Source organism: Euphorbia lathyris, chromosome 10, assembly GCF_963576675.1.
Source record: "Euphorbia lathyris chromosome 10, ddEupLath1.1, whole genome shotgun sequence".
In the NCBI taxonomy this organism is placed as follows: Eukaryota; Viridiplantae; Streptophyta; class Magnoliopsida; order Malpighiales; family Euphorbiaceae; genus Euphorbia; species Euphorbia lathyris.
In genome coordinates, this window is record NC_088919.1 from 64,174,179 (window position 1) to 64,197,459 (window position 23,281).

The window sequence follows — 23,281 nt, forward strand, 5'->3', positions numbered from 1 at the left end:
CACACATATTATAAAAGGTCTTATTATTTTAATTATTAAATAGAATTACAATACACGTGTCCAAATGTGTATCGAAAGTCTTCCAAGTGACGTATATGACCAGATACTTAATATAAAAAAACTCGTATAAATGAGTATAAAAATGTAATCGAACTTTGTAGATTTTGTTATTATTAGTATTTTATTAATTTATTATTTTTGTAACCTTTCATGTCATCTTTTACTTTAGGTATAATAATTTTGAGCAACGTGGCAACTCGAATCCTTGAGGAGCAAGAACTATGGCGAAGTAATAACTAACAGCCGCCAATCGGAGCCAACACCCGAATTCTCTCCTCCTGCCGACGCATAATATACGTGATTCTACTATCCTGAAATACGTTGTTAACTAATGGCGGCTCTGAGGAGAATTTCCGGGAACATCAGTTTGCTTCCTTCAGCTCTTTTTATTTGCAATCGCGGCATAGCTACTAAGCTTTTTGTTGGAGGTACTTATTTCTGAATTCTCTTTTCCATCTTTGAAATTCTCGGTTATCATTAATTACTTTATGAAGCTATAATGTTGTTTTATCAAATTTGACGAACTCGATTGAACTGTTTGTAGAAATGCCTGATCCAAATTTGCCTGTAATTCGCGAACAGAAGTTTCGCCTCTTTTGATTCTATGTTCGCTTTTTAGGATGAGTTTATTGTAAAATATTATTTAGTGTTTTGCTTGTTTTAAGCAAGTGATAATTCAGTTCAGTGCTTGTTGTTTTGATCATAATTCATAAAACCTATTCTTATTAAGGTTCTGTTTGATTGGATTATGTTATGCTTTTATGTAATTTTGTGTTCTGTTTTAAGATACTTCTTGGGCTTAATACATCAAAATCCCCCGAACTTGCCCGAAAAGCTTGATTGGCTCCTCAACTTACATGAACTTATACAGCGTCTTGTTAGCACCCTCAACTTGCTTAAAATAATCAATTGACCACCTGAATTTGTTTAAAATGACCTATTAGCCCCTAAACTTACTTACTTACAGTGATCCATTTGCCCCCTAAACTTGTTTAAAGTAACATACATTTCAATTTGTCTAAATTCGTAAAAAAATTCAAAACCTAAAAAATAAAGGCTTAATTCGTGATTTTAAGTCTTTAAAACAAACTTTCTGTTTTGTACATTTTTATGACGTTTTTATAGATTTAGTTTAGGGACTTAATCATGACACTTTAAGCAAGTTTAGGGGGTTAATGAAACACCATATAAGTTCAAAGGGCCAATCAAGCTTTTTGGACAAATTCAGGGGGCAACTGATGTATTAAGCCTACTTCTTGATATGTTCTTTTGTTATAACTTTTTAACTATGATGCACGGAAACTGAAACGGAATTTCTAAAAAAAATATAACAACGAAATGGAAATGGACACAAAAAGTTGAAAGGCTAATGAAAGAAGAGTTTTCTCAGAGATTCTTCTACTCTTTATCTGACTGCATTTCCTCAATGAAAAATCTGGTTACCTAGTTTGCACAGAAACTTTGCTTGGATTGTAAAGCCTTTCATGTTTTGGAAACTTGTACGATTTCGATCCATGTTTCCATAGTTAAAAAAAATTGGAAACTCATTTCTTAGAATTTGAAAACTAGTTTCCTAGGATGTAATGTGTTTTCAGAAGTAGATCAATGCTAATCACATGTTTAGTAAATCTCTAATATTTTCTAGATGTTCAAAATAAAAATAAAAATCTCTTTTTTCCCTTATGTAAATCTTTTAATGTATAAAATAAATAATTAAAGATACATTCTCGTGTTTTAAAAATTTATAGATATATCCTTGTTCTTTTATTATTTGCACATTTTTCCCACATTTCTGTTTCCTAAATTTTTTTACAAATTTCGTTTCTCGGTCTCCATTTCTGTATCCGTTTTCCTTTCCATGTAATATAACTGGCTACTAGTCCTAGCTTACTAATACTTTTCACCTTTTTCTCTATTCTTTTGTTGAGTTAAATCATGTACATCAACATATTCAACTTTCACGGTTCATTTATTTAGCGGGTTTGCAGGAAACTTCTGTGATCGATGTATTCATGGAGTTTCTGAAAACAAATCTATTTTATCTTGTGAGAATTGCAAGAATCATTTAGAAATTGAGTCGCACAGAAGACAGAACTAGGCGTGTCATTGTCAATTCGGGTTATCGTGTCAAAACCATGCTATGTTATCTATATGTTCCACATTGTGAGAGATTAATATAAGATCTAGAATTGGGCCTCTTGAGCTTTTAGTTCAATGGTTCCATAACATGGAATCAGAGCCTCTTGGACAGTCGAGGGTTGAGTCCGGGCAACCTCATGAATTTGTGGAATTAAAAACACATGGTGGGATGGGCGTGTGTTGTACACGCTGAAAGCCCAAGAGGCATTTGCATGTGAGGGTATGTCAGAGATTAATATAAGATCTACGATTGGGCCTTAACTATTAGCTCGAGCTTTTAGTTCAATGGTTCTATGACACACATGGTATAATGCAAGAAAAACTATAGTCGTGTCATCGTATCAGAAATTGACACCTCTATACAGAACACTAGCCAATACTGGTGTTTGTTATTAGATTTTAAGTTAACCTGAAGCATGTTTATTTCCTGAGAAGGATCATTGAGGGTGGAACTGATAATTGTTGATTTTTTACCTTAACGGGTTTTCCATTGTTTCTTTTTCCGTAAAGACTGCTTTTTGCCAGTGAATTCATAACAATGACAGTGCCGAAATTGTATCAGAAATCTGCTTATTCTTTAGGTATAATGGTTCCAAATGTTATTTGGAAATTGAGTCACACAGAAGACAGAACTAGGGATGTTATTGTCAATTCCGATTATCGTGTCAAAATCATGCTATGTTATCTATATGCTCCATATGATTATATATGATATAAACGCAAGAAAAGTGATAGCCGTGTCAGTCAGATTGTGTTGGTAAATCATGCTATCATATCAGAAATTGCCACCTCCATACAGAACACTAGCCGATATTGGTGCTTCTTGTAAGATTTCAAGTCAAGTTAATCTGAAGCATGTTTATTTCCTTAGAAGGATCATTGAGGGTGGAACTGATAATTGTCGATTTCTTACCTTAACGGGTTTTCCATTGTTTCTTTTTCGTTAAGACTGCTTTATTCCAGTGAATTCATAACAATTAGTAGTTCCCGAATGCTGTATAAGAGATCTTGATGGTCACATGAATCTTCATTCAACTTCTTTCGCTGCAGGGCTGCCATTTCACACTACAGAAAACGGATTATCTGAAGCATTTTCTCAGTATGGTCAAGTCGTTGAAGGTACGTTGAGGTTACTTACTCTATAAGACTATAATCGAGCTTACTCGCCTTAACTTATCCATTTTCATTCTGTTGTCCCAGCTAAAATTGTTGCTGACAGAGTCACAAACAAACCAAAAGGATTTGGTTTTGTAACTTTTGCATCTGGAGATGAAGCCTACACGGCTTTAACCGAGATGGACGGAAAGGTAAGTTATATCGTAATTCCTATCTTCTTTCGATCCGACCATATTGAGTTTGAAAATTAAGATTTATAACGGGTTAAATCAAATCCAACAGCCGCTGCATGGCAGAGTTATATTTGTGGATTATGCCAAGCCCAAGCTTAGTACTGCTGGTGAAATACCAATTGCTAGAGGACCTCCGCAACCATCCGAGGCGTGAACTATGGACTATAGAAGAAAGATTTAGATAGTCACAGACCAAGTCATAGATCAAAGTTGGTCTACTATGCGGTAATATTTTAATTTATCATACAATTTGTGATAGAGAATATGCTAATGGAAATATAGGGTTAAAGAGAGTGTGTGCGTTCTAGTCATAGTTGTCAAATCGAGATTCGACTAGCGAATTGAAATACTCATTTTGTGAATTGTGATTTTCAAATTCATAATACTATAATATAAAATAAAATAAAATATTTATCACTTACAAGATGAGAAGAGTCTCTGTAGCAACCGAATTCGTAGAAGTTTCAAAGTGTGCCAACAACTCTTTCAACTTGTTTAAAATGTCCTGACAACCCCTTCAACTTGTTTAAAATGTAACCAATTAATCATTTAGTTGTAAAAAAATAAGCTGCATGTAGAAGGTGCACGCTCCTTGAAAAAGTAAAACGATTAAGTTTGATGTATGTGGCTCTGAGCATCACAGAGGATAGATTTTTACAGTTGAGCAAGTAAGAACTTTCTTTTTAATATGTTTGAATCTATCCTTTGTGTAGATACCCATTTTGTCCGGGGTAAATTCTCATTTTTTCTATAATTTTATCCTTTTAATCAATTTATTTAATAAATTTTGTATGTATTAGTGATTTATTAGAGAGCTTTCCTGTTACCACCTGAAGGGTAAGAAAGAGATGCTGTGTGTAGCTAACCCCAACTCTGATATAACTGCATATCATGCCAAGTTTTACGTTGTGAATTATGTAATAATATTCCAAGATGACTACAACACATCTCCGCAGCTTACTTCTTTGCAGCTGAGTGATTAATTGACTACATTTTAACCAAGTTGATGGGGTTATTGGGACTTTGAAAGTTCAAGGTGGCAATCAAGTTTTTTTGGACAAGTTTAGGGGGCAAATGACCTATTAAGCCTAAATAAATAGGTATATATTCAGATCTTTTTCCACATTATTCCTGAATAGATGGAATCAGAACACGGTGGATTCGTCTGATTCACCACCGAGTGGCCAATTCACCACCTTTCCTGATCAATTTTGATTCATCCCATAGAGTCGGCTTGAAACAGAGCCAGTTCGACTCGACTCGTACAATTCGAATAACAGTGGCTTTAGTTAGTATATACAGAGGTGTAAACTGTGGAGGAGGGAAGGAAGAGGAAGAATTGTATCAATAAATACCTTTTTGAGTGTTTGAGAGGGAAGTTTATTTCCTTGGGGAGTTTGAGAGTTTTTCAGCTCATTTTATATTTCCTTTTCCGTCAATTTCAGTTATTTATTGTGCTGTGTGTTCTATTAATGTGACAGCACATGAGAGCAGTACTTTGAAGCCATGTTGCTGTGTATTATGTACTTGAGGAGGTCACTAGATTAGCACCTCAGAGCAGTACTTTGAGGTCAAGTTGGTGTGTAATTATGTGAATCAAAGGGTCAAAATGTGCTCCCAAGTTGCAGTGTCAGTTTAGTGCAAATGGAGGTATCGACTCAGTTTTGAAGTTGGCAAAACTTGATAAATTAGCCAAGATTTAACAAAACAAGACAAATTAGCCAAAATTTAACAGATTTTTAGATATTTAAAACTGATTGTTTTTAGGTTAATTTGTCAAATTTTGTTAGCTGAGTTAATACTTAAACTTCAATTTATAATCGAGTTTGCTTATGAGTTTGATTATGAATCTATAATCGAGTCTGGTCGCACGCTTTTAAGTCGAGTTTCCCCGTGTTCAAGCTCGGCTGGTTTATAAATCGAGCCGAACTTTACCATGCTAAAAAATCAGCTCGTTTATAAATCGATCGAGTTTTTATCGAGACGAATACCGAACTGTTCATGCACGGTTCGACTCATTTACAGTCCTACCTGCCATTATATTTTTTTTAGTGAAATCACACTACACATGTCAAAATGTGTTTTGGTGGTCCTCCGTGTGACATATAAGAAGACTTGAATTCTAATTTCTATCTATTCCTAAATAAATAGATATATATTGAGATTTTTTTTTTCACATTATTCCTGAATCCATGGAATGGGATGATTCCTTCGATTCAGACAATTCACCCATCGATTCCTGATCAATTTCGATTCAGTCGGCCTGAAACAGAACCGACTCACTCGTAAAATTCGAATCGTGAATCTTGCTATTTTAATTAATTGTGACAGCGATTTTATCTTTCCTTTTCAGTTATTTATTGTGCGGTGTGTTCTATTAATGTGACAGCACATGAGAGCAGTTCTTTGAAGCCATGTTGCTGTGTATTATGTACTTGGAGGAGGTCACTAGATTAGCACTTGAGTTGAGAGCAGTACTTTGAGGTCAAGTTGGTGTGTAATTATGTGGATCAAGGCTCAAAATGTCCTTCGAAGTTGCAGTGTTGGTTTAGTGCAAATCGAAGGGTAGGTATCAACTCAGTTTTAAAGTTGTCAAAACATGATAAATTAGCTAAAATTGAATTGACTTTTAGGTATTAAAACTGATTGTTTTTGGGTTAATTTGTCAAATTTTGCTAACTTAAGAGCTTGAGTTAATACTTAAACTTCGAGCCATTTTGACCCTTAATTCATTGAGGTCGCTAGATTAGCACATTGAGAGCAGTACTTTGAGGTCAAGTTGGTGTGTAATTATGTGAATTAAAGGTCAAATGGCCCCTGAAGTTGAAATTAAAGTTGAAGTTGACAGATAGGGTCAGTTTAGTCCAAATCGAAGTTTAAGTATCAACACAATTCCGAAGTTGGTAAAATTTGATAAATTAGTTTAAATTTAACAAACTTTTTTAGTATTAAAACTGATTGCTTTTGGACTAATTTGTTAATTTTTGCTAACTTCAGAGGCCGGCTCAGTATTGACTTATTATATATAAGTTTTGACTTTCCCATGACCGCTAGACAGAAGTTGCCCGTCTTTCTAGATTAAATTGATATTTAAACTTTGATTTAGATTAAACCGACCCTGTCTGTAGACATTTTGACCCTTCATTCGTAATAATGTACTTTGAGGTCCCTAGATTAGTGCTCTCACTTTGGGGTCAAGTTACAGATAATTGTGTATAATTAGGGTTTTCTGGTTTTATTACATAATTATCTTGTGGAACTGACGGTCACATAAGAAGAATGTGTTTAAAAGATAAACTTTATTTCATTGCGGAATTTTTTTTTTTTCTTATTTTTAACATATAAAGTCTATATGAAAATAATAATTAAAACAATTATTATATGTATATAGCACATGTCAAAAATTGTTTTATGTAAGAAAAATTAACAAATTGGATAAATTTTTATTAAAAAATGTGTTAAATGTCACATATAGGAATACTATAGGGGCAAATGTTACCGGATGATAACTTACGGGATAAATGATAAAAATTTAAATACCACATGGGCTAGATAAACCTTTATGCTAATTATATTCAATAACCTTCTATTCTTGTCCAATTGTATTCAATCAGGGGTGGAGACAATGGCAGCCAGGAAGTTCCCCTGGCCATCAGAACCACCTCCTACTACACCTGACTATTGGAACTATCCCTATTATGGATGGTTTCGACTCCTTATGTCACGTCCGTGTCTAAATTTCTAATTTTTGACAAATTAAAGTTCGGAGTAGTTAATTAACTCATTGCGTTTGTAATTAATTACAAAATCCAACTTGATTAGCATATGATAGACGATAATTTTCTCTAACTTTGTTCAAATGGATTATTTGTGTAGTCTAAATCTAGATTAATTTTGGAAAATTTTACACTGTACGTAAAAAGTAGTACTGGACCACTCAAATAATAACACGTATATATAAGGAAAAAATTTGAGCAAATTCGATTTAGAAAAAAAAAAATATATGCACGTACGTGTAAAATTGGTCCTCCCAATAAACCAATCATGTATTTGCTATTGTATTCAATAGTTCCAAAACTTCTATTGTCTAGTAAACTTTCAAAAGTTATATATTTTTTTTTTTTTGACACGTGACGGAGCATATTTCTTATTTTCTTTGCATATTTTTTTTTTTGACACGTGACGGAGCATATTTCTTATTTTCTTTGCATCCCATAAATTCTATTGCACGAGAATATTTTTACTATTGAAGTTTTGGACTAAATAGAGATTCAACAAATGAATTTGCCAATTTTGAACCTTCAACCTTGTTAAACATCTGATGTAAGACATTTAGAAATATCACTATAATCGAGTCTACTCACGAGCTATTAAACCGAGTTTCGTTGTGCTTAAACCAAACATGACTGAGCTTTTAGCGGCTCGGCTCAGCTCAGCTCATTTATTTATCAACTTAAAAATGATTTATGGTACAAAGTCAGTCAAGGATTACCAAATCACAAAGTGATTTCTTATGAATTATGAGTCTTCCTAATTCTTCCCTTGATTCTAAGAAAGAGTTGAATAAATGCTTGCCATTGTTTTCAAAAGTCATTTTTATTTAGTGGGAGGATAAGATAAAAGTCTTCTTTTTCTGGATGATGCTTTAAAAATTAAAATAGACTCCAGATTTGTTTTCATCTGACCGTTGATGCTTCATTCAATGCTAACTGACCTATCCCCCACTCGGTCTCTATCTATACCCTACTTGTATTAACTCTAGATTTGATTTTTTTATCAAAAAAAAAAAAAAAAGGAAAAACGTGTATATATTTCAAACGCTGCAATTTACTATCAAAAGCAATCTATACCCACCTCATTCAATTACAGAACCACTCAATAAACACGTTACATCATTAATATATTATGGTTAGGCTATGTTTACTTTGTTTTTAAGAACATCTCCAAGAGACTCTTAGTACACTCTAATATAGATTGAAGTCGACTGAGAGTTTTAATCGTAAACTCACAAAGATTTCGATTTTATCAAACTAGACTTGAAGGTTGAGTTAACCCAAAACAATGTGAAACCTTAGGCGACGGTAAGAAAGAACAGATGCCATACTCCTAGTGGCTTTCCTTACTTTTTCTACTGACACCAAGTTCTCACTCTCGGGAGAGAACTTTCCGATAATTGAATTGATCAACCAGCATGTCTTAAGCATGGAGGCTTGATTTTCAATTTCATAAAAAGTTAGAGATCAGAATAGTTTATATGCCCCATCAAAATAAGAGGGAAAGGACCCCAAAGCCCTCAAGTAAGGTTTCCATTCTAGCATCCTAGATAAGGCCAAAATAGGAAGGGAAGTAATAAGGGTAGCTTAGTAAATAATGAGTAGTGGCAAAATAGTAAATTCATATGGGGCAGAATTGGCCCCCAACAAATAAGAACTTGGTGGAGAAGTCTTCTGCCCGCGCACGCCCTGCGCTCTTGATCCCCTGGACCTGAAGACTCGGACTGGTGGGTTTTACACGTGGCGTCCATGGTGGTACGCCCCGCGTGGTTGACCTCCTGGACATGGTGGGATGCCCCGCGTAGATGGGCTACTGGACTTTCCTCCGGTAACAGAGCTTCCCACGCTCCGCGCATGAGGAGGCACGCCCCGCGTGCTATGTTGGAATCCCTTGCTCTCGCCCTCTTCGGATGGTCTCCCCCGCGTCACGTCTCTTGGCTCCGGGTTTGGACTTAGGGAAGGAATGCCCTCATCACATTCTCTAAAAATAATATAAATAATTGATTCTTAGTAATTTAAGAGTAACTAAGATATATCATCTCCAACAATACTCATTATATTCACTCCTTATATGTTATTTTATAATTAAAATTATCAATGATTGTTACATTTGCCAATAGTGAAAGGAGAGAGACTCTTTAATGATAAATTATTAATAAAAAATGAATTTAGGAGGCACTAAGAGGTGGAGAGAGGCTCTCTATTAATAGAGAGGCTCTTAGTGATTTGAGGAGCCACTAAGAGGCTGTTGGAGTTGAATTTTTATTCTCTCTCCTTAAATTTTAAATTAAGAGCCAATTTAAGAGGCTGTTGGAGATGCTCTAACAAAGTAAGCTTTACTTTGTGTGTTTTCACCATTAGATGAATTTTACACCCCATTATCTAATGGTGAAAGACACAAAATATGAGTTACTTTGTCAAAAACAAAGTAACCATGGAAGTGTTAGATATTTTATAGGTTTGAACTAGTCTTTTAGTTGTTAAGAGAGTTCCACCTCTTTAGGAAGTCCTATTCTTTAGGAATAAGATATCTGTTTATTTTCTGTTTTGTAAATCCCACGTCTTTAGCTTATGAAGTGTGGTTTTTTTTCTGTTTAGCTCTGTAAGGCTATATATAGCCCTTTTACTCATTGAATAAATCAATCCTTTCAGCTATCTCTTGTGTTATTTCAGAAATTAACATTTGGTATAAGAGCTGTATAAAGGGCCAAAGTTGGGTGTGTGAATTGAGAGAGTGTGAGCTAAACACCGGGTCAAATTGGGTGTGTGAAAATGACAAACTCTGACAAGTTTGTGCAAGCATCTATTCCGAAGTTTGATGGTCATTACGATTTTTGGTCGATGACAATGGAAAACTTTCTGAGGAGCAAAGAGATGTGGAACCTGGTGGAGGAAGGAATTCCGGCAGCAGCAATCGGGACGGCACCGGCAAGTGAGGCGCAAAAGAAGTTATTGGAAGAAGCCAAGCTCAAGGATCTAAAGGTCAAGAATTTTCTGTTTCAGGCAATTGATAGAGAAGTTCTGGAAACAATTCTTGACAAAAGAACATCAAAAGCCATCTGGGACTCAATGAGGCAGAAATATCAAGGGTCCACGAAGGTGAAACGGGCACAACTTCAGGCGTTGAGAAGAGAGTTTGAGCTGCTGGCTATGAAAGAAGGAGAAAAGGTCGACAGCTTCTTGGGGCGAACTTTGACCATAGTGAACAAGATGAAGTCGAATGGAGAAACTATGGAGCAGAGCACGGTAGTCAGTAAGATATTGAGATCATTGACTACTAAATTTAACTATGTTGTTTGCTGGATAGAGGAATCAAATGATCTCAGTACCTTGAGTATTGATGAATTACATGGAAGCCTACTTGTTCATGAACAAAGAATGCAAGGTCACCAAGAGGAAGAACAAGTGTTGAAAGTGGCCCAAATTGTGACATTTGAAACATTCAATTGTAGCTTTATTTAGGGGCCCTCTACTTCTGCCACGTCCCCCTCTAAACATGCCTCGACCTCTTCCTCTGCCAAATCGATCATCTTGGGCCACTTTCAACACTTGTTCTTCCTCTTGGTGACCTTGCATTCTTTGTTCATGAACAAGTAGGCTTCCATGTAATTCATCAATACTCAAGGTACTGAGATCATTTGATTCCTCTATCCAGCAAACAACATAGTTAAATTTAGTAGTCAATGATCTCAATATCTTACTGACTACCGTGCTCTGCTCCATAGTTTCTCCATTCGACTTCATCTTGTTCACTATGTTCAAAGTTCGCCCCAAGAAGCTGTCGACCTTTTCTCCTTCTTTCATAGCCAGCAGCTCAAACTCTCTTCTCAACGCCTGAAGTTGTGCCCGTTTCACCTTCGTGGACCCTTGATATTTGACGTGGCAGAAGTAGAGGAAGGCAGCCCCTAAATAAAGCTACAATTGAATGTTTCAAATGTCACAATTTGGGACACTTTCAATATGAGTGTCCAGATTGGGACAAAAAGGCTAATTATGCCGAATTAGAGGAAGGAGAAGAGTTATTGCTGATGTCTTATGAAGAGTCTCATCAAGCAAAAAAAGAGGAGATTTGGTTCCTCGATTCAGGCTGCAGCAACCATATGACAGGCAATAAAGAGTGGTTCTCAGATTTGCAGGAAAACTTCAATCGAACTGTGAAGCTTGGCAATGATATGAGAATGGCAGTGGTAGCAAAGGGGAGTATAAAGGTGCAAGTGAATGGTATAACTCAGGTAATATCTGATGTCTATTACATTCCTGAGCTTAAAAACAACTTATTAAGCATAGGACAACTCCAAGAAAAGGGATTAGCCATTCTAATTCGTGATGGAGCTTGTAAAGTGTATCATCCTAGAAGAGGATTAATTATGCAAACCAACATGAGTGGAAATAGAATGTTTTTTCTGCTTGCATCTATGCCACAAAGAAACTCAATGTGTTTACAAGTTGAAGATACGTCGGAGAAAGAAACTCATTTGTGGCATTGTCGATTCAGACATCTGAACCACAAAGGATTGAGAACGTTGGCATTCAAAAAGATGGTGGTTGGCCTGCCATGCTTGAAATCTCCTAAGCAGATATGTACTACATGCTTAACTGGAAAGCAACACAGAGAATCCATTCCAAGGAGAAGTCTATGGAGGGCATCAAAACAACTTCAACTTGTACACTCAGACATATGTGGCCCCATCAAACCAGCCTCGCACAGTGACAAGAGGTATATCCTAAGTTTTATCGATGATTTTACCCGTAAAACTTGGATCTACTTCTTACATGAAAAATCAGAAGCTTTTGTTACATTTAAAATGTTTAAAGCTAGTGTTGAGAAGGAAACATGTGCTTTCATAACTTGCTTAAGGACAGATAGAGGTGGTGAATTCACCTCCAATGAATTTGGAGAATTTTGCAAATCACAGGGCATCAGCAGACAATTGACAGCAGCTTACACACCCCAGCAAAATGGAGTTGCAGAGAGGAGAAACAGAACAATTATGAACGCTGTCCGATCCATGTTAAATGAAAGAAGAGTCCCAAAATTGTTCTGGTCAGAAGCTGCAAAATGGTGTGTACATATTCAAAATAGATGCCCAACAGCAGCTGTTGAAAACAAGACCCCAGAAGAGCCATGGAGCGGTGAGAAACCAATGGTGGAATATTTTCGAATTTTTGGATGTGTAGCACATGTCCACATTCCAGATCAAATAAGGAGCAAGTTAGATGACAAGAGCAAAAAATGTGTCTTCCTCGGAGTAAGCGATGAATCAAAAGCATGGAGATTATATGATCCAAACTTACAAAAGATCATTGTCAGTAAAGATGTTGTCTTTGAAGAAGAAAAAGATTGGGATTGGGGCAAATCTGATGAAGAATCGAGAAAGGATGTACTTGAATGGGGAGATGAAGATGAAGGCAATAATGTAGCTGATCAAAATGATGAAGCTGATGGCACAATTTCAAACAATAGTTTGAGCAGTAGCTCCAACAGCTCCAGCAGTCCCAATAATTCAAGTAGCAACAACAATTCCTGTGGAAGTAGCAATTTGAGCAGCAGCTCCAACAGCTCCAGCAGTCCCAATAATTCAAGTAGCAGCAACAATTCCTGTAGAAGTAGCAAATCAAGTAGTCTGACAACCTCACCTCCAAATGAATACAACTTTGATGATAGTGATATGGATGAAGGGAGGGGTGTGCGAGAAAGAAGGATACCAGGTTGGATGGCAGATTATGAGACTGGGGAATGTTTTTCAAATGAAGAAAACTTAAATGCTTTGATGATGGTGACGGAGAATGATCCGACTTCGTTTGAAGAAGCAGTAAAAAATAAAAAATGGAGGGAAGTAATGTCGTCTGAAATTGAAGCTATTGAGAAGAACCAAACATGGGAGCTTACTGTGGCTCCTAAAGAAATCAAACCTATAGGAGTCAAGTGGGTTTTCAAAACAAAGCTTAACGAAGATGGCGATGTGGACAAATTCAAAGCGAGGCTCGTAGCAAAAGGGTATGCGCAACGCCATGGAATAGACTACACCGAGGTATTTGCTCCGGTGGCAAGACTTGACACTATTTGCATGATTCTTGCAGTAGCTGCTCAATTCAGTTGTCAAATCTTTCAACTTGACGTAAATAGCGCATTTCTTCACGGAGAGCTTAAAGAGGAAGTGTTTGTCCAGCAGCCCGAGGGATTCATAAAGAAAGGAGAAGAGGAGAAAGTCTATAGGCTGAAAAAGGATTTATACGGCCTTAAACAGGCACCCCGAGCCTGGTACATCAAAATTGAAGCATGTTTCGTACGCGAAAAATTTGAAAGATGTCCCAGCGAACATACTTTGTTCACTAAATCAAAAGGAGGTAAAATCTTAATAGTGAGTCTTTATGTTGACGACTTAATATTTACTGGGAATGATAAGAACATGTGTGATGAATTTAAAAATTCTATGATGTTGGAGTTTGATATGTCTGATTTGGGAAGAATGAAGTATTTTCTTGGAGTAGAAGTGAAACAAAGTGCAGGTGGGATATTCATTTGTCAGAGGAAATATGCAAGAGAAATTTTAACAAGGTTTGGTTTGGAGGACAGTAATGCTGTTAGAAATCCGATGGTGCCGGGAATGAAGCTACGCAAAGATGAAGGTGGTGTTAGAGTTGATGAAACTAAATTCAAGCAGGTGGTTGGAAGTCTCATGTATTTAACTGTTACTAGGCCTGACCTGATGTATGGTGTTAGTTTAATAAGCAGATTCATGAATAGTCCTACCATGTCACATTGGCTTGCAGCAAAGAGGATTCTAAGATATGTGAAAGGAACCATTAATCTGGGAATTTTCTATAGGAGGGAAGAAAGCAGCTTGAAGCATTTGAAGCTTATGGCTTTCACTGATAGTGATTATGCTGGCGATTTAGATGATCGAAGAAGCACCTCTGGTTTTGCTTTTATGTTGGGGTCTGGGGCAATTTCTTGGGCCTCAAAGAAACAACCAGTAGTTGCTCTCTCAACAACGGAAGCAGAATACATAGCAGCAGCCCTATGTGCGTGTCAATGTATTTGGATCAGAAGAGTATTGGAAAAGATTGGAATTGAAGAGAAAGCAAGGACTGTGATCATGTGTGATAATAGTTCTACCATACAACTGTCCAAAAATCCAGTGTTCCATGGGAGAAGTAAACATATTGATGTGAAATTTCATTTTCTCCGAGATTTGGTGAATGATGGACTTGTTAATTTGAGTTATTGCGCATCTGAGAATCAACTTGCAGATATCATGACAAAGCCTTTGAAGTTGGAGCAGTTTGAGAAACTTCATACCATGCTGGGATTAATGGAGATTACAAAGATAAGCTAAGTTCAGATGAATTAGTTTAAGGGAGGGATTGTTAGATATTTTATAGGTTTGAACTAGTCTTTTAGTTGTTAAGAGAGTTCCACCTCTTTAGGAAGTCCTATTCTTTAGGAATAAGATATCTGTTTATTTTCTGTTTTGTAAATCCCACGTCTTTAGCTTATGAAGTGTGGTTTTTTTCTGTTTAGCTCTGTAAGGCTATATATAGCCCTTTTACTCATTGAATAAATCAATCCTTTCAGCTATCTCTTGTGTTATTTCAGAAATTAACAGGAAGGCACCAATATATTATTAGGGTAATTAATTTATTAGTCCATATATTTTGACAAACACACTGTTTAGTCCCTGTATTTTCAAAAACACATGGTAAGGTCCTTAACCTTTTTCTCAGTGAATTGTTTAGTCCTTCCGTCTGTTTGTTAGATTTTTTTACCGTTTATGACTTCAGAAATGACTAAATTACCATTTACTATTTACCTTCAAACTTCAGAAGAAGAAATCCAATTTAAAAGAAGAAACTATTTGAATGGAGAACAAGAAAAAGAACAGACCCAATGCTTATGAATTTGAACGATTAAGAAGAAAATCAAGAAGAAGAACACTCAAAGTTGATTTCAGATGCATTAAAGTTTAAAGGAAAGAAAAATAAAGGAAAAGAAGAACGCAAATCCAAATTGACTAACAGAATCTTCATGAGAGTCTAACGGCAGGAACTAAACAGTTCACCGAGAAAAACGTTAAGGACTTTACCGTGTGTTTTTTAAAATACATGGATTAAACAGTGTGTTTTGTCAAAATATAAGGACTAATAAATTAATTACCCATATTATTAATATAGAACCATTTTATTATATTATTTTTTTCAATAATTAAATTTTACAATCACTCAATCACGGAAAATGCACTATCAAATCACATCTTTTTATTAATAATCTATATATAATATAAAACAGTAACGATGGAACTGATGTGTCACTTCCTCTTTTTTTAGTGATAAAAAATTTAATATATTAATTTTAATATATTGTATTATTTAAATTTAATATATTATTTTATCCGTACTATATCTAAAAGTTCTACATAATTTAAATTAATCCCTAAAATCTCTACAATTTTCTACATATCTATCTTCTATATATAATATAAAACAGTAACGATGGAACTGAGGTGTCACTTCCTCCTTTTTTACTGATAAAAAAATATAATATAATATATAATATATTAGTTTTAATTTTATTATTATTATATTTATCTATAAGAAGATTATTTAAAGTAAATGTGAAAATAAAATAATAATATTTAATTTATATAGAACCTTTATGTCATTAATTGTAATTATTAGATTATATTTTTATTAATATTTATATATTAAGATGAATCCGTGCATCGCACGGGCCAAAAACTAGTAAATATATATTTTCTACACGATTAATTTAGGGTGTTGTTATACTTAGCCACAAATTCTCACCCCTAGTCCCGTGAAAGGACGAAAATGCCCTTTCATTGATTTTGGGTGGAAAAAGCCTCTTTTTTTGCCTTCACGACACACGGACGTGTGGCTATCACGCCTCACCGTGTGGTCGGGCGTGATAGTCACACGCCTCACCTTGTGGTCGAACGTGTAGCTATCACGTCCAACCACACGGTGTGACGTGTGGCCATCACATCCGACCACACGGTGAGGCGTGATAGCCACACGCCCGCGTGTCGGAAGAACAAAAAAAATTAGTCTGCTATTCAATTAAACCCTTAAATACCTGTTACGTGTTCAAGCTACACAATTTTTAATTAAAACCTGTAAATAACATACAATTTTAATTAAAACCCATAACAATAATATAAGTTCATGAATAAATATTAACTAAAATTAACAAAATAAATTAGCAAAATAAAAATTTAGTTAAACAAAATAAAATTTACAACAACTAAACTTAAACAAATTAAATTTACAATATAAAAATTTAGTTAAACTACATTAAACAAATTAAAAATAACAAAAATTTAATTAAATTTAACTAAATTAAAAAAAAAATTGCCCATACGCCACACGAGCGTATGGACATCACGCCGTCACCATTGTGAGGGCGTATGAACATCACGCCTCACCACAGGTGACGGCGTATGAATATCACGCCGTCACCTGTGGTGAAGCGTGAGGCTATCACGCCTTCACCTGTGGTGCGGCGTGATGTTCATACGCCGCACCAGAGGTGACGGCGTGATCTCCACACGCTCCATGTCCCGATTCTAATTTTGAATAACAGCAAAATCCGATGCAAAAAACGTTTAAAAAACATCAAAATCAAACGGAAATACGTATCATAGGCCCCTTTCCTTTACCGATTCATGTTTTATTGATAAATTAGTCCGGATTAGATTAAAGAGAGTTTAGGTTGTTTGAGAGGATTTGAGAATTCTAAAAATTGTCTAAAGGGTATTTCGATCTTTTCACGGGACTAGGGGTGAGAATTTGTGGCTGTGTATAGTAATTCACTTAATTTAAGTGTATAATTATTTTTTAAACAAAATAACATATATTTTATGATAATTAATGAAACAATTAATTTATATAATTAAGATAAGTTGGATTTGAAAAAAAAAGTGTGATTTGAAAAAAAAAACTTGGGTACTTATATAATAAAATAAACAAATTTGGATGTGCATTTTGCTAACTTAAAAATAAAATAAAATGAGGTTTTAAAAAAGCTGCTAATGGCAGAAAAATTGTTTATTAATTGAGAGAATAAGTTCGCCATATTACTAGCTAGAGTAATAAATGGAGTAAACAAGTTTGTTATTTATGATACCTCCGTAATCTAATCAGTTAGGATTACGATTAGGCATTTAGATTTAACTTAGTTATAAATAGATAGTTATGGACGCTAAATCTATCCTAATAACACAATATTTAGAGATACTGCACAAAATAATTTTCACTCTGTTCCCTCTTCCAAGCCGCCGTCCCCTTTCTGTTCTCGATAGCGTTTTTATTTCGTGAAACAACGGAGATTGCTCCTCTAGTGTAGTAACCTTCTAGATCGGTGATATGGAGACAAAGTTGATTACTGCTGTTTAACGGATTTACGCTACAAGAGCTAAACCTAAATATGTTGATTTATTTATTAATAGATTTGGTTTCATTATGTTGGTCCCGTGTAACGTAGTAGAGTTAGTTCCAAGGGGGGTTAAGAACTATTTTAACTTTTTATTAATTAATGATGACTTAATTTAAGATTTAATGTTTTAACTCAATTTTAGGTCAGCACGGCTGAGTATGGTGTGAGACAGTTTTAGACAGACACTGACTAGAGCTGTTTCAATAGTGAGTTGGGAAGTAACACTTAAGTCGGTTTTCAACTCAGCTCTCAGATTACTCAGCTTCAACGTGTACAAATTATTTTACTGAGTAATGTTGAGCAAGCAAAACATACATATATATATTAAGAGAAAGGGTTAGAAGTTACTCAGCAGACTTATCATGGTTCGTCCTCTCCGCCTACGTCCAGTCCCCGGAATCCTTCCGAACTTTTTCAATCCTCTACTGAGCTCTTTAAAGGTAAAGCACAAACCTTTTACAATAGCAACTGAGTATGCAAGAGTACCGTCCTCTGTTCCTCTACTCAATCCTATCTGCCACTGAGTACTATAACCGAGTACTCAGCTTCTCTCTACCACTGAGTACTATAACCGAGTACTCAGCCTTTCTAACCTTTTACAAATGATACAAAACTTGTTCTCACTGAGTGAAGAACACTTTAGATGAATAAAATCACTATAGACTTTTACACAATGATTGGAGTTGGTGTAAGAACTTGCTTTTTCTTTTTGACAGAACTTCTAATTTGTATTCACTCAATAATTTGACTTGATAAAGATCTGCTTGTCTGTCTTGTTTGATTCAAGTGATGAATTGGTCTTTTTATAGCGATCTTTAAGGCGCCAATGATTTGAATCCCGACATAGCCGTTGTGGGGAAACGGTCTTCATTTGTCATCACTTGGTCAGCACTCAGTGCTGCAGGCCAATCATGTCTTCTGTTTTCGCCAGGAGCCAGGTTTGCCAGGTTTGTCTTCTTACGTCAGGTTTGTCTTCTAGTAAATGTCAGATGGTCCATGCTCTTTCTCGAAAAAGTCTTCCAGACAGATTTCTGAGACTTCTGATTATTTCAGAAAATTGTCAGACCTTGTCTTCCAAGTTGACGGATCATTGACGCTGATCTGACGACTACTCAGCTTGACTCAGCGGCTTTGCCTTCAAGCTTTTCTGAAGAAGACATTTCTTTTGTCAAAGCTGAGTTGCATTCTACTGGCTGTGTGAGTTGCATCTGATGACTTCGACTTGACTTTCTCTTATAGATTTTTAGTTCATGTTCTTGTTAGTTAATTTACTCAACATTGAACGAACACATTAGTACAATTAAGTCAAAACACTTAAATTTAATTGTTGGAATTTGTTAATCATGGGATTAACTTAAATAATTTTGTCAAATCAAAATCATGTGAAAAGGTGTTTCAACACATTATCCATCCTTTAGAGATTAGAGAAATTCATTATGACTAGGGCTGTAATCGAGCCGAGCCAAGCCGAGCCGAGCCGAGCCGAGCTTTGGCATGTTCAAGCTCGGCTCGCTATAAAATTAACGAGCTCGATCCCGAGCCGAGCTTGCTATAAAATTAATGAGCTGAGCTTTGGCTTGCTCAACGAGCTTAAGCCGAGCTTTGGCTTGCTCAACGAGCTTAAGCCGAGCTTCGAGCTTGTTTCGAGCCCAAAATCCTCTTTTGGACTTGGTTCATTAATAAAATTATCTAACCATGAATTGTTTGTGAGTAAATCGTTAATTATATTTGTGAAGTTTGCTCACAAATAACTCTTTAATTATGTACATAAACAAGCTTGCGAGCAAAGTTCGTGAATAAATAAACAAGATGCTTATAAATAGTTCGTCTATTACTCATTTATTATGTTTGTGAATGAACTCATCTAATAACAAATGAAATAATATTAAGTTTAGATATTTGTGAACTAACACAAAACTATATAGTTTTCTACAAAACTAAAATTTGTTCATAAATGTTCTAATCGAGCCTGTTCACGAGCTTTCGAGCCGAGTTTTGGCTTGCTCAAACTCGGCTCATTTACGAACCGAGCCAGTAAATCGTGTTCATGAACGGCTCGTTTACAAATCGAACCAAATCGAACCGAGTTTTTATCGAGCCGTTCATGAGCGGCTTATGACAGTTTAAAAAGCCTTCACAGGAAGCTCCTAATGTTTATCATGTAATTTGCTCTATTTTTTCAAAAGAAAAAAAGAACAGTTAAATAAAATAAAGATCAATCTAAAAATTTCGACATGCTCTCCTTTTTTTTTATTGTTGAATTTGCATGGATAATACTTCTAAGTTCTCTTAAAAAAAAAAAAATCTACATTCTAATCTATTTTTACGAGTTCAACCGAAATTGCGACAATAATTTATTTAAATAAATTGCAATAAATGCAGTATATACTTGGAGTATTAAATTATTTGATTGAGACTGTGTATTTATTTGGAGGCGAATTTAGATATAAAGAATAATTGGGTTGCATTTATGCGCTTATAGATATCTTACAAATTCTAAAGCATTCTAGGCCCTCAAGTTCTTCTTTTTTTCTATTAACCCTTGATTTTTTATTTGTATAAATTAAGTTACTGATAATTTATTTTTAGGAAAAGTACGAAAAAAATACGAACTTAAATATATCCAATTTAAGCTAAACGTCATAATTAAGCTTAACGTCATAATTTATTTATTTTTATTTGTATAAAATAATACAAATTTAAGCTTAACGTGTTACAAAATATATCCAATTTAAGTTAAACGTCATAATTAAATTAATCATATTATATACTTTTCCTATTAACTTTATATGCTATCTTTTTATTTAGTTCTATATTCTTATTTATTATAATACAATTAATTAGTTTTCTTGCCCATTAAATCCTTATATTCGTTTTTCATAAATGATTAGTGTTCAAAATATTGTGGATATTCAATTACTTTTAGTTTGCATATATTACATGAGCCATGAAATTTAGGAGTCGTGGAATGGTTGATGAAAAACAAATATAAGGTTTTAATGGACAAGCAAACTAATTAATTGTATTATAATAAATAAAAATATAGAACTAAATAAAAAGATAACATATAACATTAATAGGGAAAGAATATAATATGATTAATTTAATTATGACGTTTAGCTTAAATTGGATATATTTTGTAAAACGTTAAGCTTAAATTCGTATTATTTTATAAACGTTAAGTCTATATTGGTGCTATTTTGTACGTGAGGCCTAAATTGATGCTATATTGTAAACGTTAAGCCTAAATTGATATTATGTTGTAAACGTTAAGCCTATATTGGTGCTATTTTGAACGTTGAGCCTAAATTGATACTTCTCCAAAAACCTTAGACCTATTTTGGTACTTTATCTCTTTATTTTTTTAGTATTAAATCAAATTATTTAGTTGTAAATATTTAATTCAATTAAAAAAGATGTATTATAATTTCATATGTTTTTAAAATTATATTTTTAAAATTTAAAATATGGTGCTTATAATTTTTCAACAGTTATATTGCATGTATTAAAAACTGTGATTAACCAAAAAAACAGACTCAACACTGAAAAACATATAAATTTAAAATTAGAAATTAAAAGGAAAGAGTTAGATAAATATGAAGCCTCTATTGGCAGTTTCTTTAAGATAGATATCGTCGCAATTGACGATAATCTCTCATGATACAACAGATTAAGCAAGCAAACTCAAACCGTGTGTAGACTCGTTATCACCGGAGTAGAAAAACGAGAACATTATGACGGGACAAAGAGTTTTTTTCCAACAGCTTATGAATTTGACAATCTATTCTATATAAATAGAACTCGAAAGGATATGTCTTTTCACGAACAAACACGACTGTTCACGACGGACACGATTGTTCATGAAAGGTGTTTGTTGGTATTTAAATTAATATATAATTTTATTCAAAATTTTCATACAAAAACTGTATTCAAACTGGGAAAAAATGCAAATTTCGACCTTATATGAAATGAATTATACTCTGCTAATTAAATTTTATGTTCACACCTAACTAATTTTATAATCAAAGGCGTAATGCGATAAAAATTAAATGGCAAATATTTAAGGCTCTGTTTCTTTGCCGAAAAATAATGTGTAATGAAAAATATTTTTCAGATTTTTGGATATTTATTTGCTTAGAAAAATAAGTTAGAAAATTTTAGGTTAGTCAACAGAAAATTATGCAAAGATATTGAATAAAATGTTTTACCATATTTAAAAGAGTAAAACGTTTCCTAAACCTTTTGGAACCATATTCCATCTTTTCTTACCCTTTTGAAAATAGTAGTGATCCATCACTTCTTTCTGTTTTCCAGTGTTGTAGTCAAGCACCGAAAAATATTTTATTTTCCAACAAAAAAAAATTTCCCTTATCCAATATTTTCTAAAATATAATATTTTTTGGCAAACACGGGCCTAAATAAAAGATCAAATAATTAACAAATAAAAAAATAAATATTAGGAGCCATACGATGCTTTTTACCTAATATTTTTTGGGAAAATTACAAAATTGGGTCAAATGGGAGATCCATTTACATATTTAACCCATTTAATCAACCTACTACATATCTAGACTGTTTTTATGTGACTTTTCCATAATACCCCTAACCTTTCATCTTCCTCCTTACGCGAACGGTCACGTCCCCCTTCTCCTTGGTTACGCGAAACGGTTGACAGCTCCTACATTAATGATTCCCAGACTTTTGATCTTCCTATCTTCCTTTAAATTGCACGAAATCTGCACTATTTCTCCAAATCACAATGTATTTCTCTTCTTCCTCTCTTCATCTCTTGATTCTTCATCTTCCTAATCCTAGAAAACGAAGCCATGGTTCTTCATCTTCCTGTTTCTGCTCGTTATTTGGTTTTTTTCTTCTTGTTACCATCAAAGAAATGGTTATTCTACGTTATTTCCATCATTTTTCCCAGTTTATCATATTGTTATTGTCGCTTTTAAGGGTGAAAGGCGCGAAAAATGTAAGTATCTACTGTTTTCTCTGTGTTTTTCCATAAAATCACTTCGCGTAGTCGATGATTTCGCGAAGATCTGCGAAGAGTCTGAAACGTGACGATCTACTTCGCGAATAGATTATTTCGCGAAGTCTACGAGTAGAAAATTTCATAATTTCACTCGCAGACTTCGCGAAAGTATCGATATGCAATGTAGATCGTCACATTCCAGACCTCGCAGACTACGCGAAAGCATCGAATCGCTAAGTAAAATCATCCTCTTCCCTACACATTTACATTTGCATGCTTCTCTAATCCTCATTTCGCGAAGCCAAATCGTCCTTTTTCCTGCCTAACACGATTAATTTTTTCTGAAGCTGGTTGAATACAAAACATCCCTTTCTGGAAGGCGGCGTATTGGGGTGTAGAGGAGATGACTTTCCTTCCTATATAGGGATTAACTTCCCTCAAGATTGACACATTCACTTTAAAGTGATTCATTAGTAGAGATTGTACCAATATTGGTGTACACCATGGGACACGTGCATCCCAAAAAGTC

At 34.7% G+C, this 23,281-nt stretch overlaps 1 protein-coding gene across 5 annotated transcripts; it reads left to right on the forward strand.

Moving 5' to 3' along the window:
• The first annotated feature begins 230 nt into the window (after window positions 1-230).
• On the forward strand, window positions 231-6,863 carry LOC136209771 (small RNA-binding protein 11, chloroplastic). Of its 5 annotated transcripts, none has more exons than XR_010677661.1 (6): window positions 231-488; window positions 3,250-3,318; window positions 3,400-3,506; window positions 3,598-3,773; window positions 5,030-5,198; window positions 5,902-6,863. XR_010677661.1 is itself a non-coding variant. In XM_066001356.1 (4 exons), the coding sequence occupies exons 1-4, from the start codon at window positions 392-394 to the stop codon at window positions 3,700-3,702; spliced, it is 378 nt and encodes a 125-aa protein (XP_065857428.1). In that variant the 5' UTR covers window positions 231-391; the 3' UTR covers window positions 3,703-3,980. The 5 variants fall into 5 exon arrangements, 1 of the variants encoding a protein (XP_065857428.1); XR_010677660.1 differs by lacking the exon at window positions 5,030-5,198 and having other exon boundaries at window positions 5,902-6,113; window positions 6,546-6,863; XR_010677659.1 differs by lacking the exon at window positions 5,030-5,198.
• Window positions 6,864-23,281: the final 16,418 nt, after the last annotated feature.

Excerpts from the sequence above, each read along its gene's own strand:
- LOC136209771 (XM_066001356.1), top strand. The coding sequence starts at position 392 with ATGGCGGCTCTGAGGAGAATTTCCGGGAACATCAGTTTGCTTCCTTCA. Across the intron at positions 489-3,249 it reads TACTAAGCTTTTTGTTGGAG|GGCTGCCATTTCACACTACA; the intron begins GTACTTATTTCT and ends CTTTCGCTGCAG. Across the intron at positions 3,319-3,399 it reads GTATGGTCAAGTCGTTGAAG|CTAAAATTGTTGCTGACAGA; the intron begins GTACGTTGAGGT and ends CTGTTGTCCCAG.